This window comes from Porites lutea, chromosome 1 (genome assembly GCF_958299795.1).
Source record: "Porites lutea chromosome 1, jaPorLute2.1, whole genome shotgun sequence".
Lineage (NCBI taxonomy): Eukaryota > Metazoa > Cnidaria > Anthozoa > Scleractinia > Poritidae > Porites > Porites lutea.
The window spans coordinates 30,241,298-30,258,797 of record NC_133201.1 but is presented as its reverse complement, the minus strand read 5'-3'; the positions used below and the strand labels follow the sequence as shown (position 1 = coordinate 30,258,797).

Sequence of the window (17,500 nt, the reverse complement as noted above, 5' to 3'; positions counted from 1 at the left end):
GGAATAAAAAAGGAAAAAAATGAAGAGGGAAACGTAGTGTAAAAAAAACTTGCTTTCTTTGACTATTTTAATAGATTCCTTCTAAATCGCGGAGTATTTTACACTTTTTGCAATTATCTAAGTATCATAAAGTGGATTTCTTGTGTCTTAAGAAACGTGTCCGGTTTTATCGCAAGCATTTAATGGTCGCGTGTTTCAATTAATCCTTCCTAAGTTTTTTATTGTTTTGTGTTTTTATAATAATATGTCAAGACCGTCCCTTGGGTCTAGCTGTAGAGGCAATTTGTATGCAAATGTCGGGTTGTTAACTCGCATAATCAGGGCGGATAAAGGTTGGGCGGTGAAACGAGCGCATCCGAGCATAAAGGTGTGATGCAGTGGAATGGGACTCTGCTTAGAAATGTCGCTTGTTTTCGCCTCCGGTCAGGGCTTGCGATGTGGTTTGTACATTAGATACTGCCGCTGTCACTGAATTATGGCGGCTTGATTTGTTTTCTTGCACTTCTTCCTCGTCCCTTTGTGCTGGTACGCTGTCTCCGTGAGGCAAATATTGCTATTTTTTGCGGGAGGTTTAGTTGGAGTAGACAAACATCTCTTTCAAAGGGTTTCTTTTATTACTTCCATGACTCTACCACTGAATTATATTTTCGTTCTGCTACTCGCCAATGTCGATGTTATTCCAAAAAAAAACAACTAAGTACTGTCTAAAACACGAAGGAAAATCTCATCCATGGCAAAACTAAAAGACAGCAGATCGTGCTTCATAACTAGTTCTCAAACTCATTAATAATTCATTAAGAAAATACAAAGGAAATTAATGTTTAATGAGTGTTTGGAAATCGGATGAAACACTGCTTAGTATTTGCATCCTTAATTTCTCCTTCAAAAATGATTTTGTTTGAGAAGAAATATCAAACATTCGACACAGTGTTTCATCACCAGATGAAACACCTCGAAGTTCGTCAAAAATACTCCGCTGCGCGTCGTATTTTCAACTCTCTTCTCGGTGTTTCATCTGGTGATGAAACACTGCATCTCATGTTTGATATATTACATGACGTGTATTTTATAAATGCGTGCAGCTCGTGCAAGGTGAAATTATGCTAATTTCAATCACCAACATCCTTCTTTTTAATTTTGAAAAAAACATCTCATACGTCTTTCTGTTTCTTCGGAACTTCAAAATTAGTTTCCCCTCAGTTTTTACTGTCTACCTTGTTTTGTTTTAGAGAGAAAAACTGAGAAAAAACCCTACAACTAACCTCAATAAATTTTGTTTACATGCGGTTGCTGGATTTGCAACGCATTGCGCGAATCGCCATGGCGCGTTGCACCCGAGAAGCAAAGTTTGAAGAAGTAAAACGCCACTATATCAATATATATCAATCTAATTTTTTGCTATGTTATACAAAATTTATCCCCCTTTAACATATGTAAAAATTGCGGTTAAGAAGTGTTAAGCTTTTGCAAACGAAACGGCGAAAGACAATTAGGTGATATTTAGTGGAAGGAGGAGGTATTCAACACTTTCAAATTAAACTCAAATTTTGGCATTATACGACCAACATGTTTGACTTATAGACGTATAGACACAAACATATGAAACTGTTTATTGATATTGTTATGAGACGAATTTATCTATTTAACATTGTAGCCTGAAATTACAGAAAGAAAATAGGATTTCCGGTTTGCAAAAACGAAAATTTCGCCGGCCTTCAAGCGCACCGGAAGCGCGGAAAGAGCGCTCGTGCCAGTCCTACTCCGCATCACACATTAAATGAAGAGCGGAGCGCTCGTTTCACCGCCCAACCTTTATCCGCCCTGCGCATAATTAACCGACTAACGGCGCGTGAAAATGACAAGACTTCAATAGTTTTTCACTTCCTGGAGACAAAAGGGAGAAAACGTTTTTGTAATAGTCAGACAAAATTGAAATAAAAAGTTTTCAGCTCTACTTTGTGTATGCACTTGTGTGTTTTGTTTATATATCTGATTTTTAGCGCTAAATAAGATATAGTAAGCCGTTTCTCGCGTGGCTAGGTGATCGCTTCTCTTATTCGTATTTTTTTCAATACACGGTCCGAAAACCGGACTCAAGTTACTCAACAGGCAAGCCTAGACAAGCCTATTGTGCCCATTGCAGTAGAGAAACGCTCATTAGTAAACCTATACCGAATTAGTATGCGGGAAGACAGTTATTAGTATTGAGGAACGCATTTTTACCTGGCTAGCTAGACACTGACTAGGCACTTAATTAATACGCGGAAAGGCAGTGTCTAGGCACTTAATTAGTATGCAGGATTAGGCAATAACTAGGCACTGACTAGGCACCAACGAGGCTTTATTCCAATGAAACATGACGTCTGTCTCATTGTTAGGTTGTTAAAAACCAGAACGCTTGGCTGATGACATTCTACTAAATCAAAGCATCTATGAGCCACTTTACTCGGAATATGGTTGATGAAATGTGTAGGTGTATACTGCCAGGAAACGTTACTGCAGTAGAGTAGAGATTTGGATTTCTCTTGGATTGGTTGAATGTTAGGGGCGTGTTTTCAGCATAAAATGTACTGAGGTCATGTACTATGCTCAGACAGGAGATTTTTTTTGTTTGATTAGTCGCTCACACAGCACAACATAACATTAAACTACTTGTTTATTACACTGTAAATTGATGTAACAAGGAAACCTAACGAGGCTGGGAGCTTATATCAATAGGCTTCCTTAGGCTAGATTACTAATTACCTGCTTGAGTACAGAGTGTGCACATAAAAAGAAAAGCGACAGAGCTACTATCAATGAGATAATTTTCGAATTAAGAAAAAAAAAAACAAATATAGAAGAAGAGCTGGTAAGTACAATAGGTACCGAATTCCAGATTGTTGGTCCTTGATAAAGGATACTGTACTGCGTAATGTTCCTTCCACCAATAAATGACGTCTATACTGAGAGGCTAGTTGAGTTTCATAATGGTGAACCTGATTACTACTTAAAAAGAGGTTATGAAAGCTACTAGGCAGAGAATTGTGGTAATACGAGTATATAAAAGTAGCAACAGAAACAGAACTAAATGCTATATATGTCGAGGATTTTAAGTTGGCTGAATAGTTGCTAGATAGGGCGCTTTTGCTATAAACCACACCATGCGCCTCTGGAAAAGGTAAATACAGTTAAGGTTATAGCAATCTGTAGAAGACTATAGGCAACATTACAATATGTTAGGTTGGGATTTACCTCGAGAGTAGTAAAAGGTCAGCAACGTTATGGATGCTAGATAAAAGCGGGCTTCTGCAATAATCCCCAGAGTTTTCGAGATTTTTTCAAACAAAACTAATATGAGGTTTCCAGGAAAGGTGCTGATCAGAAATAACACCTAATATATAGGTTTAGCCAGGGCTAAAAGCGAGGCTTCCATTAATAAATTTATAATTTAAATCAAACAATAAACTTGTATTCCACAATTCACATTTATGTGACTTTTGACCGAAAGGCTAATATATGCGATTTTAGAGAAAAATAGTTTGCAAACAGCCCAAGAGTGAACCAAATCTTACATCGAGTTGATAGCCTCATATGTACACCACAAAAGTGGCAATCATCTTCAATCACATTTAAGAGTCATAATGGCTCTTGATCACCGTAGATTAATTAAGCCGGGGAAAAAATGAAGCCGAATTTTTTTGCGTTTGGCAAGTTTACTGTACAAAATCTTGCCGACAAATCTAGGTGCGTGTAAACCAACCTCTTATACCATTTATACATCACATGTGAGGTGAAACAGTACTATGAGGCACTGTTTTTATCATACAGACCTCGGACAGAATGCAGTATTTCACAATTTTTAATACAAATTTCATTCATTCAATATTCAGGACGATCGAAGCACGCGTGGGCTTTTAGCTAAACCGTTAAAAAATTTCCAAAATCACCTATACAGCCAGCCGGTTCTCACTTTTGCAGTGCGAGCTGTGGCGAGTGTTTGAATGAACATTAATAGAGTTAGCTCCAACAAAAATAAAGATCAAATACAATAGTTTCTCAGGCTTACCATTCGAGATGCAGCACTGAAAGGTATCAAGTAAGGCCAGTATCGCTTCAGACTTTGCAACCCTCTTACGCATCAAGCAAAGTGCAAAACGAAAACGATGCCATCCGAAATCGGATTTCCGACTTTGACAAGTGACGTATTTCTCAACCAAAAACATTGGTCGCGATCTAGTAAAACAACTGGTCAGCGGACAGCTTCCAAATATATCACATCACCTCGATGAGTTGACACATGAGCCCGCGATATGGTCATGTGATACTGGTCAGTGGCTATCCTGTTTTGACAGCTGTCAATTGACCATTTTGTGATTGTCCAAAATACAAAATGTGGACTTTCAAAGACACGCCTGAAACACCCCTCCCTCCCTTTAGATAGTCTCCCCTACCCCACCCATACAATCTGTAGACGCGTACGTACGTACGCTCGGTTCATCAGGTGACAACCAAACGAAAAGAGGTTAACCATATTCTGAGTATGGGGCGAAGCGCGCGTGGGAGCCCGGCTAAGAATTTAGTGTAAACGGCTTGCTTGATCACAGTAATTTCCATATCAAGAGGAATATTAACATGAACTTTCTTTTGCCTTGGAAAAAAAATTAGACTCAAAAGTTCGTTTTAGTCAAATTTTACGATAACTATTGCTTTTGCAAGTGCATTTTTAGCAATAGAAATAAGGTGGTCCGTATCCCTATGAGAACAAAAAATATTTGTATCGTCAGCAAACAGTAAAAATTGAGTTAGAAAAGAACAGGTCTAAGGATTGGGACCTGTGGGACGCAACATGAATTTTTTCTACAGTGAGAACGATGGGACCCAAATTGGACAAATTGAGTCTGGTCCTTAAAGGTCAAATGAACCAAAAAATTGAAATATTTTCTTTTGCCGCTTTACCTTCATCAAACACTAAAAAGAACCATCCTAAGTGAGATCTGGGTAAAGATTTTTCTTCCCAAGCCTTTATAGATAAAAGATCAAAATCCGAGCATTTCCGAAGACTTCACGAAAACGTTTCTGAAATGGCCGCGTGATAGACTGGAGACTACGTGACGTCAATGTTTCTCTTTTAGGGCGAAAAAACGTTCTGCGCAAGCTTCTGCGCATCCCTTATCTCCTGCGTTTGTTTTTCTCGTTCTGTGAGAGTTCTGACTGAGACTGAATGAAATACACGAGGTGCGAACGTTTGCTCCTTGTAAAGGCTTTTTTTCGTTTTTGTTGTTGTTTTTTTTTTTTCGTCACTTGAAAATTACTTTGGATTCAGAACAACCAATGTTAGAGTAAAAACAGATCATTCCGTCAGTCTGAGGAGGAATAAAATGTTTTGAACATTTCAATAGAGGTTTGTATTTTTCTGATAATTGTTCATTCGATTTGTGAATTGATTTTGTGTCCAGTGCTTCGCCTTCTTTCGCCGGGCTGAATTAAAGCCCGCTTGTATTCTGTTATTAGTAGTTACGGTTAGTTTTTTTACATGCCCAGATTCATTTACCTTTGCAGAACCAGCTTTATCCTTGTCTTATTTCAAAGAACCGTAATGCTAACGCTTGCGAGTGAACAAACTTAAGCGCTTAAAACTTCCTCGGAACTATAGAAAGCTAGTAAGCTTACTCGGGAGGACCAGACTACTTCGATCACTTTTCTGTTGCTCAAGTAATGATAGTCAGAGTATTTTTTTTCTTTTTCATTTTTAATTACGTAGTTTTGTTTTCTTTCTGTACGCAAATTTTCCTTTTCACTCGCTGTGAAGAAGCTGAGAACGACAACTGCCGGCAGTGACTTCAAAACAATTGACTCTTTGCCCGTGAACAATTGCTGGAGCTGGATTTGACTGAAGCGATCAAAACAAACCCTTATGTGCAGTTTTCTGTACTTTCTAATGATTCAGTTTGCTGCGTTTAATTTGCTTGAATGAAGACCCTCGCATGGACCAGTTTTTAAAAATAGCTAAATGGTGAATCATGGCTTGGGTGCGAAGCTTGCAAGTGATCTTTTGCTTTTAAGATCTTTAGTTAGTTTATTTCGCACAGAAAGTTCACTTCTTCATTGTCAGCAGGTATAAGAGCCTTAAGCCTTATGTTTTTTGAGTGGAAATTTGTTGTTTTGCAACCTTATTGAACCTTTTTTTAGTTCACTTAAGCTGAATTTTATGCATGACGGAATTGTTCTTTACTTGTCGCCTCTCTTTGCGAGCGTAAAGTGGCGTCTATGCTCCTTAAAGTCACATCAGTCGGTAATTAAATCATATACATAACTGGAGAGAAGTTTTTGCAATAATGTAACTTCAACTTTGTTTGAAGGAAATCTTACTTGGTTTTTGAGAAGTGCTATGCATGTTCAACTCGACAACACAAAGCAAACTTTATCTACGCGAAACGATCAAGTTTAAAAAAACTGTAGTTGCTTTGAAACCGATTTTGGGGAAGATTTTAGTAGATAAAGATTAACTCTTTTTCTGCCCACATATCAACGCCAAAGCTTCTACATTGGGGATTTTGTTTATTATTTAGTGTTCTGCGAAGGACAAGTGTCCGATCGAGCGTGGGTTTTAAAATATCAGCTGGAGTGCGACAAAGTTCAATGACTTCAAACACACTGCGGGCAAGCGTGAATTTCTTTGGGCAAATCACTATACAAAGATATTTTGTTTTTGTGTCCACAGTGGAGCTCCGGACCTAAAATATCCAGAAACATCCTTATATGAACACATTTTGTGAATACATCTTGAAAAAAATTGGTCCTACGCACACACATTTCCAGTACAGCGTTAGGAAATTAATGCCGTCGTTAAAGTCCGTTTTACTATGATGTATTCCTTGAGAAAGTTAAATAATAAGGTTATAACCACAGCTTGCAAATTTTGAAGACAAATTGCTTGTTCTTTCTAGGTTTATGGCCGCACAAACCACCACAAATTCTGCGCCAAGTCGACTCGAAAAACACTGTTTTGAATTTCCCGCTTTTTTTTCACCTGACCAACATTGACGTCACAAGCTGTTTTTACCGACAATTTTTGCGACCGCTCTACGAACATAAGGGCCAAAAAATAACAATTTTTAATTACGAATATCTCGGAGATGCTTGCTTCAATTTAGCTGAAACTTCATAGTATGTTTATTCGGTTCATATTAAACATATTTCACTAGAATTGAGCTAACATAAAAAATGTCGAATTTTTGGTTCATTTGACCTTTAAAGGGGCTGTGTCACGGCAGTCCAGTTCATTTTGTTTAATTTTGCCAATTACTCGCCCTCAATCGTTATGGAACTTAAAGTAAGCAAAGAAATTACATGTAAATGACAAAATCAGAGATCCCAGACAAACAAATATGTCTCCTGAGCATTTTTTTTGAAGTTGCAAGCAGCAGGGATCAACTTTGAAAAACTGTTAGGCTGAACAGTTTTTTTTTCTTCAGTTTTGCCCATCCGCGGCATCTGTTGTTTCTGGTATGGAATTTTGCAATTTCCTAATTTGGCTGAATTTCGTGACACAGCTCCTTTAAGATAGCTTTTGAACCACGACAAAGTAGTAGTTGATTCATTTCTGTCGATAGCTGAAGATATATTTCTTATTAAATCGATTAAAGCTAATGCAGTCGAATGATTATTACGGAATCCAAATTGTTTCTAGTATAAAATATTATACAAGTTTAACAATTCAATCAGTCGGTTGAACATGACTTTCTCAAAAAGTTTAGAAAAAGCTGGAAGAATTGATATTGGCCTGTACTTACCAAGTGTTGGATCATCTGTCTTAAATCCCAGAATTACTTTAGCGATTTTAAGTGATCCAGGAAACATACCAGTAGGCAACGAAATGTTTAATACTTATACACGGGGCTGAACATTATTTTGAGGCGACTGATGAATTATTTCCATGGATATATAATCATGTCCAGGAACCTTTTAGCGTTAAATGGTTTAACAATATTGCTTTATTCGTGAACCGAACGCAACGAATGGATTCAGAAGGAAAACGGCAACTAGGGGTTTTGACTTTTACCCCCATTCGGTCATCTCTGTCACTTGAAATCCGGAGTATCGCTCTGGGATTCTACGTGACAAATTTAGCTCTATGTTGGTTAAGTAATCAGAGAGGTTATTTGCAATGTCAACGGGATTGCTGATTTTCACTCTATGGTTAGAGAAGCTTACAGTATATGGTGCTTTAGCGACGCGCTTGTTGATCAAGTTAGATTTAGTTATGTCTAATTTGCTGGTACAATAATTTCTCCTGGCTACACGAACGAGACAAGTTAATTTATTTTTCAAAGGCCTTATAGCTTGATTCACGCTTATGAGTAGTCTTTTTAATAATAATTGATAAAGTCTATATTTGCTTTTAACATATTTCAAGAGCCCAGTTGTGAGCCACGGATTGCGCAGAGTTTTCAGGTTTTTTCCTTGACAGAACGCTAATGGAAAGCTGTTGTAAAATTTAGTACATTTTCGCAGGAACCAATAGTGAGTTAAGGAATTCCAATCGTATTGACACAAAATGTTGTTAAAGGCATTAATATTCTGACTTTGCTCTCCTGAACAAACGCGCGATTTCGGCCAATAATATGTTGTCAATAAAAATTAGCTTACTTGCATTTTAATTACGCATAATTTTCTGGCCGTCAGCGAAGTTACTTTAAAAGGAAAAATCTTGAATGAAAGAAAAGAAGAAGCCTGCAACAAGGAGCAGTATTCCCAGGCGATCACCCATCCATAAGTACTAAACCAGCCAAAAAGGGCTTAACTTCAGTGCTGGGACGAGAACTGGTGTTTTCACTGTGGTACGGTAGTAGACGAGAGAATAGAGCGCAAATGTTATTCTTAGACTGAATGCGGTGGACATGTAGGTATTGCTTCCCAAACTCAAGCGGTAACAGAAGCAAAGGAGAGCACAACTACCTTTTTCGCAGGTGAAAGTAAATCAAATGAAGTTTAGTCACTGACAAAGATCGCTTCCAAAACATCAACCATAAACAGTGCTTGGAAGAAGCCAGCTCTTTTTAAAAATACTGCTGCAGTGAGCGAAGAAGAGAGCAAATTGTCGAAGATGTATCGAACTGTCATTCGGCTTCACAAATAATATACACGTACTCGCCAAACGAAAGTAGTAGGCCTGGTAACAATTTGCGACAAACTTTCCAGCAGTCTTTAAGTTTCAAATAGAAGGACATTTGTACATGTTTTCCCGGCAGTTTACACTTTTTACACCATTTTCCGCCTGAGTTAAGTGGCAATGAGAAAACAAATTAAAACACATTCCTGTACGCTCATATGTAAACAAATATTGTGAAAATGTTGGTAACAAAGCAACTCCTCTTACGTTCATGATCAATAAGGTGAAGGCGCAGCTCATCAATAAAGTTTATAATTTCTATCGAAACAGTTCACAACGTCTGTTTTGACGAGATCCTTCAGCTCGTCCTGACAATTCGTTTAAAACGTTAGAGTCATATAACTATAGTAACTATGTCAATTGTATGTTGAATTAACTTCTGCACATCAATTTAAGCGCGTTACTGAATGAACTTTCAAAATTCTTTGCAAACTTCTCGCTCTTCGGCCGTGGATACCTAAAATAGAGCAATAGTAACAGTACTGTTTTATTTTTTTATGGTATTTAGGACCATTAAGACAAAAGGTTCCACTTGCAACATCAATGACTTCTGCAGCATTGCACCTCTAGCCAGTTCTGTGGAGAAGTCAAACGGAGCAAAGCTTAGCAGGCTCGTTATCGACGGTGGAACAACAGTTCTGAGGAAGGTTTTTGATCGCCATCACCCGCCTGCAAACTTGATTGCTGACTTCAATTCAAATTACTCAATTCTTAACAACCTCCTGCGTCGACGAGTTCTGAATCGACATCAGTGGACCAAACTATTCCCACCAAGTGGAGCCGCACCAGACTCCCACACCTTTGACATAACTCTTCTGTTTCTCCTTCTGTCCAACATTTCTGGATTAACCCCTCCCCCTTCAGGTTGGCACACTAAACCTCCCCCAAGTGACACGTCTCGTGAGGCAAACCTCGCACGTGTTAAGTTCTATCGCAATATCTTGTATGGTCATGTGACAACCACTGGTGTTGATACTCCAACTTTCTCTGCTCTGTGGACTGAAATTAGTGGTGTTCTTGTAAACCTTGGCCTTGATCAGGCAGACGTAGATAGGCTGAGGGCAGAGGAAGGTGGAGAGCAAGATTATGTCAAAGTATTAATTGACTGGGCTGACAGTGAAGAGGATATCAAGTCACAATTGAAGGAGGTGCATCAGTCTCAGACAATAACGCAACAAGCGGTTGAAAATGTACGTCAGACCCAAGTCAAGACTCAGAAGACTGTGGAAGACATACATAAGGCACAGACCAAGACACAAAAGAAGGTGGAAGACATACATCAGGCCCAGACCAAGACTCAACAAAGCGTTGAAAACGTTACTCAGAACGTGACAGAAGTTGCAGCAGGTCTCAAGGAAATAAAGAAAACAGTGGAGAGTTTGAAAGAAGGAAGAGACAACGACAAGGCAGACGAAGTCCTTAGAAATCTTACCAACTCGGAATTCAGAGGAGATATTGAGTATTTCGCAGAGCGATTTCAGGAAGGTACCCGTGAGTGGGTCTTTGATAGAGTTCAGAACTGGCTGGATGACAGAAGCTGTCAAAACCGTGTAATGGTGATCAGTGGAAATGCAGGAATGGGAAAATCAATCATCGCAGCTGCGATTTGCAAGAGAATGCAAAAAACCGGCAGACTTTCAGGAAGCCACTTTTGTCAGTATAATAATGTACGCTACTCTAAGCCTCAGTTAATAATTCAGTCCTTAGCCTGTCACTTGTCCCATGCCCTTCCGGAGTACAAGCAAGCCCTCGTGAAACAGCTATCCAGAAATGTGGGCATTGATCTAAACAACATGGGTGTGGAGGAGTTGTTTGCACTGCTTTTTAAGGAACCTCTTAGTGCTGTAGGTGACCCGGGAAGAAACATGCTCATGGTGATAGATGGTTTGGATGAAAGCGAATACCAAGGACGAAATGACCTCCTTGATGTGATTGCTTCTCAGTTTTGTAAGCTTCCTATTTGGATTCGTTTTTTTATTACCACGCGTGCAGCCCTAAACATTGCAGAGAAACTTAAACATTTGAAACCGTTTGAACTGAAGTCTGATGATAAAAAGAATCTTGAGGATATCAGGGTGTTTTTTGTAAAGAAGCTGCAGTACGTGGTCAATCCAGAACATCTGAACGAGGTTGTAGGAAAATTAGTTTTGAAATCTGAAGGCCTCATGCTTTATGCCCATTTCCTCGTTTTGACTATTACTGAAAATGCATCGCCTTTCCTCAAAGGGGACCTTGATGACATCTTGCCAGAAGGAATTTCTTCAGTCTACCATTCCTACTTCAAACGTTTGGAAAACGAACTCGTGAGGGAACTCGGCATAGAGAAAGAACATTTCCTTAATTTGGTATCTGCTATTACCGCTGCAAGGGAACCCCTTCCAGTAAGTTTTGTCTCTAAAGTATTGGTACCAGTCACTAATTCACCACTTGCAAAGCGAACAGTATCGAAAGCCCTGGGTAGTGTGTCCACACTTCTTCCCATCCGTTACGAGTGTCTTCACGTTATTCACAAGTCAGTTAAAGACTGGTTAACGGACACCTCATGTTATGGGGAGCATGAATTTATCACGGGAGAGAACGAAGGTCATCGTATATTAGAAGATCTTTGTACTGAAGAACTTGATTATTTAAAGCGAAGAGGTGTAGACAATGTACAATTTAGCACCACGGAGAGGTACGCGCTATACCATGGTGCACGTCACATGTTACACAAAAGCGTCAAGAGAGAGCCACATAAGCTGGACGAACTAACAAAGGCTTGCATTTTAGATTTAGAAATAGTGTATGCCAAGACCTGCGTAAACAGTACATTAGCCGCTGAAGATCTCGTCTGGCTAAAAAAGGAGGGTGTCTCTACCGTTTTATCAGAAGATAACCAAAGTATTCTGGACACTTTGTTGTTTCTGTTGAGAAAGTACCGGCGTAGATTTACCGATGCTCCTCGTATTTTTCTTCAAACCGTACTTAACCAAGGAGGGAAAGTTTTAACTGTAGAGGCATCGAATCTTTTGCGGATCAAGTATCCTGAAATAACATATATGGAGATTGTTCTTAAGGAGATGCATCAGGGTGGTGTTGTAGCCCAATTTCAATGTTCATCTCATGTGGCCTGTTTGGACGTCTCTCCTCAGCTGGATTACATGGTGTGTGAATGTAATGACGGAAAGCTCCAGCTGTGGTCACTTCTTACTGGCAGGCTATTGTGGACACGTCCAGTCATAATAACCAAGACTTACAACCTGGACATTTCTCTCCCGATACGAAAGTTGCCCTCTGCAGATATAACTTGTTTATTTCGCTCTGTTGTTTTCCACCCAACTAGAGAAGTTGTTTTACCTGGGAGTCTAAGTCAGGCCTACACTATGGACGGAGACTTGACACCGCTCTTTCCCGGAAGTAACTGTAGATTCTCAGTTTGCTCTATTTCCGGCGACAAGACCAAGATTCTAACTAATTGCCTTAAGGATTCTAAATGCCTTGTCTTGTGGAGTTTGCAAAATGGCTCATTGCTCGATCGGATCCAGAGAGATGATGACATTTTATCTTTTTCGTGGTCTCGCAATGAAAGGCTGCTTGCAATTTCCCATTCATCAGGATCGATTTGCTTAGTTGATATGATGCATGGTTGTAGCACAAGGGCAAAAGTAGATGTCCGAGAAGTATGCGGCGTGGTTAAGTTTTCACCTGAATATCGGTCTCTCTTTTGTTGCCAAGTAAAACGCTTATGCCCCCGCTTCTTTTGTCTCAGGGTAATTAAGGAGACCCCCAATACCTTCTCTTTTGAGGGTTCTGATGATGTTACTTATAATTTCGAGAATTTTCAGTCTTTTAATGATTGTGGTTTTTCATCTGGAGATCTTTTTACCGCAGACCATTTGAATTACTACTTGACGTTTGTTCTTGATGATCAACGTCTGTTACAGTGCACACGGAGTGCAATAGAAATGGTGGATACCAAGAAGGTAAACAAAAGAAGTCAAGACGTAGCTACCAAACCGACTGGAATAGCACTGAGTTTGGATGGACAGACCGTGTATGTTGCCAGTGACACATCAGATACTGCTTGGGACGCTGAAAGTGGGAAGCTTAAAGCTGAGAGAAACGTCATGGGTCCAAGGCGCTCTCCTTTGTGCCCCGTGAAAGGTGATGTCCTAATTCCAACGGAGGATACCGTTGAGTGGTGGGATTATAGCCTGTCTAAATGTATAAAAACGTGGAGCAGCCTGTCTGGTGTCAAACAGATAATTCCTATTTCAGAAGGGCAAGTAGCGTTCATAAGAGTGTTTGACGTAAAAGTCGTGGATGCAAGAAGTGGAGAAATCGTGTCAACAATCCCAGTTTTAGACGGAAGTGTTCTTACGCTCAACAGTAAATGTCAGCTATTAACCCTTAGTGACTCTGGCTCACTTCAGTTGTTGGATGGCGCAAGTGTTTGGAAAAAGGACGTCGGTCTCACAAAGCAGTTTTGTAAGGGTGCTCTGTTCTCCCCTATGGAACAGTTCCTTATCGTATGGATGACTGGAGGCCTGTTAGTCCTGGATGCGCAAACAGGAAACAGACTCCATATTTTGCCGTCGTTTCCTTATCAGTTTCGTCATTGTAAGTTTATCAGTGATGAAAATTGTGTTTTTTATCGTTCTGATGTAACAGTTGCACTGGTTAACGTCAAATCTGGTGAACTTCTAAGTGTAATTGATGTGGAAAGTGAAGTGTCCTGTTTAACAGCCTGTCCCCTCAATCGCCTTCTGGCTATCGGCCTGCAGAACAACGTACCTAGTATCAAAGTTATCAGGGTGCATTTACCGCGAGACGAGCACAGTAAAAACGGGAAAGGGTAAGCTCTTTGCAAATTCTGTATTTTTTAGTGTTATAGAAAATTTTTTACTTGAAAACTTATCTCCTTAATCCTATAAATAATGTCCAATGCAGCACAAAATTTTCGATTGTTCGTAATATCCTCATAAATAGTAATTATTCAGATAAATTTGTTGTTGTTCATCTAACTGCGACGATCAGCGTTAAATAACGAAATGTTTATCAATGTTATGTATGGAATCGCGGGAATTACGAAAAGGGACGTGGAGAACAATACTTAACGGGATTGGAACCCATCACACTAGCGATATCTGTACGATCGATTTGCCTGACCAGCGTGCTCTGGGGGCCAAAGTGTTTTTTTCTTCCTTCATCCTAAATCATAAACCGCGTAGCGAAGCCGCGACAACGAGCTTTTTGAAACCGTGGACGCGCTGTTTATGTTGTGGAAATTTTAACTTCTTTTGTTTTAAACTCATCATCACCCATCATCATACTCGAACACATAGGATTATAAAATTGAACTACAACATTTATTTCATTGTAACATTAGAGGATAATGATCCTAGATATTTTGAGAACAGACTTCTGTAGCCAGATTATAACCAGTTGAGTTCAGAACTCGATACCGCCACAAGGAAAATTATTTACATTCCATAACGAAGAGTAATGGTTTAAAAAATGCAAATCATTCAAAAAGCCTGCCCAAATTATCCACGTAACGGTGAAGATCACATTTATCATCCACTTATATCATCTAAGGATAATGAATGATATATTTCATGTAATAACAGTGATTTCAGTGGCTTTTGATGATTTCTCATAATTCGTATGTGTAATCAAATGATGACGAGTGAAAAAGGATTTGGTCAAATTATTCCCTAATTTCACGAGTATACCAAATGATTACTAGCCTGAAATTCATCCGATTGCTTCGAGTCGTTTTCTCCTCTCAACAACGTCTGAATCGACCAGCCGTTAGTGCCGTCCATAACGAGCTGCACGGTCTTAGCAACCAAAAAACCCCTCAGTATCCAGCTGAGATAGCTGAGTAAAAGTCAGCTATCTCAGCTGGATACCCAGTAGCTTGCAACATTCCCTATTCCCTTAATCTCTGATCGTATTTCGCGTCTAATATGATAGAGGCGTCAATTTTCACTCAATCATGTCATCATCCTGGGGCGACAAATAAAATTAATTAAAAATGCGATATCAAACAAAATGTCCGGAAAAAATAATGCAGTGCCTTCTAAAAAGAACATTTTAAAGTCTGCGGTCGATTTCATTGCCAACGTGTTATATATCCTAGAAGCGCTCAGGCATAATAACATCATGCCAGGACTTCTACCTGGGTGAACCAGAAAGGATATAGAACAACTGCCTGATTTCTTTTTTTCGGCTACGGATCGAAATGCTAAACGTGTTATATATCCTAGAAGCGCTCAGGCATAATAACATCATGCCAGGACTTCTACCTGGGTGAACCAGAAAGGATATAGAACAACTGCCTAATCATGTTTCTTTTTCGGCTACGGATCAAAATACTAAACGTGTTGTATATCCTAGAAGCGCTCAGGCATAATAACATCATGCCAGGACTTCTACCTGGGTGAACCAGAAAGGATATAGAACAACTGCCTAATCATGTTTCTTTTTCGGCTACAGGTCGAAATGCTAAACGTGTTATATATCCTAGAAGCGCTCAGGCATAATTATATCATGCCAGGACTTCTACCTGGATGAACCAGAAAGGATATAAAACAACTGCCTAAATTGTTTTTTACGGCTACGGATCGAAATGCTAAACGTGTTATATATCCTAGAAGCGCTCAGGCATAATAATATGCCAGGACTTCTACCTGGATGAACCAGAAAGGATATAGAACAACTGCCTAATTTTTTTTTTACGGCTACGGGTCGAAATGCTAAACGTGTTATATATCCTAGAAGCGCTCAGGCATAATAATATGCCAGGACTTCTACCTGGATGAACCAGAAAGGATATAGAACAACTACCTTTTTTTTCTACGCGTCGAAGTTCTAAACGTGTTATTCTTAGAAGCGCTCAGGCTTAATAATATACCAGGTTTCCAGCGACTGATTTTAGCTGATTTTGCGGTGCGCAAGAATGGATAATTTACCCGACTTGTAAACAGATATTTCCTTCAGCCGATCGTGTCTCATGAAGGAGAATGTCATGTCTGCGTTGTTTTGTTTCTACTGAAGTTTTATCAAAGAAAGCTTAATAGGGAGATCGCAATTTATACTCTTACGAACTATAAATTAGGGCTGACCTGGAAGACGCGTTGAATTGTGCCGCAATCCTTCAAAATATAATCTGGCTGCGTTTCAGGAGACAATTTCCTCTTCCATCCAGATTTACTTGGTATATGTGTTTGCGAGAATCTTCAGACAAAGAATTGGGTATACACTGATTCGAATGGGTTGGCGATACTAAGTGCTTAAGTCTACTTACCGATTACAACATGTTTTGGAAGTATTGAGAAGCGCTCCAAACGAGGTTGTCACAGCGTTCTCGAGCGAGCACGGCGCGACCTGGATTGATAAAATTACTATTACATGCAGCTATCATGCCAGTGATTTCTCCTTTTGTCACATAGTGAATAGTTTGTGAGCACATCCTCAACTCTCGAAACATTTGTCTTGCGCCGCTATAGAAGTTGCTTCTCCCGCGAACCATAGGTAGATTTCCCGCTTAACATAATGTTTGATAATTTATGCAAAAGTTGACCTCGTGAAAGTCAGCAGTGCATTAATTGACTCAAAAATAAACAGACTTCCTACAGGATTTTGAACACGGTTTTAATTAAAGTACTTTACGAGCGCTGCGGTAGTTGACCGCAAAAGTGTTACGGTGATGGATACTCAACTGGATGATCATAGCAACCAGACGGTACGAATTTTTTAACTTCCGGAGCGCTGAGGCTCGTAGTGAGTGACGTCACTCACTACCCGAAAACCGGGTAATGATTTTGATTGGTTGATTGTCTAAACATTCGCATAATTATGTATAATTATGAAAAATTTTAGCGGGATTGTCATTTGATATTCAGCGGATCGCATCCCTGGCATTCTTTCGGTTAGTTCAAACATTTCTACGAGCTTAAGCTTTATCTTAAACAGCAAAATTGCCCTTGTCTTCGAAACTGAAATGCTAAATTGAACTGCGAATGAAGAGTCATTGCGGAGAGTCGGTAGGTGAGTTTTCATTCAGAGCCGCTTTGTGGTTTCGGCGGCCGGTGATTTTGTTTACGCGAAGTTTTCTGAGATCAATGTTATAATTCGACCTTCTTGCTATTTTTACCGTCAATTGTGATGATTCTGTTAGCTTTTCTTTCTTGTCTCCTTGTTTTTTTCTTCGTTAAGGACCAAATAGCTTCTTCTGTTTTTGAACTAAGTGTTCCGTGTACGTGTGTGTGTTTATTTCATTGCGTGATTAGCTGTGATTGCGACCGAGTTTGATTATAGAATTTAGTACAACCGGTTCAGATTTGTACCGCATGCAGTTGA

At 39.5% G+C, this 17,500-nt stretch overlaps 2 protein-coding genes across 4 annotated transcripts in view; both read left to right on the top strand.

Annotated features, from left to right (window-relative positions):
• Window positions 1-17,500, top strand: part of LOC140948076 (uncharacterized) — a 137,769-nt gene that overhangs the window by 84,400 nt on the left and 35,869 nt on the right. The gene's annotated exons all lie outside the window — the stretch shown is intronic.
• Window positions 9,652-13,992, top strand: LOC140927728 (uncharacterized). The gene has a single exon (XM_073377414.1). It carries the CDS (start codon window positions 9,652-9,654, stop codon window positions 13,990-13,992), a length of 4,341 nt encoding a protein of 1,446 aa, XP_073233515.1.

Excerpts from the sequence above, each read along its gene's own strand:
- LOC140927728 (XM_073377414.1), top strand. The coding sequence starts at position 9,652 with ATGGTATTTAGGACCATTAAGACAAAAGGTTCCACTTGCAACATCAAT.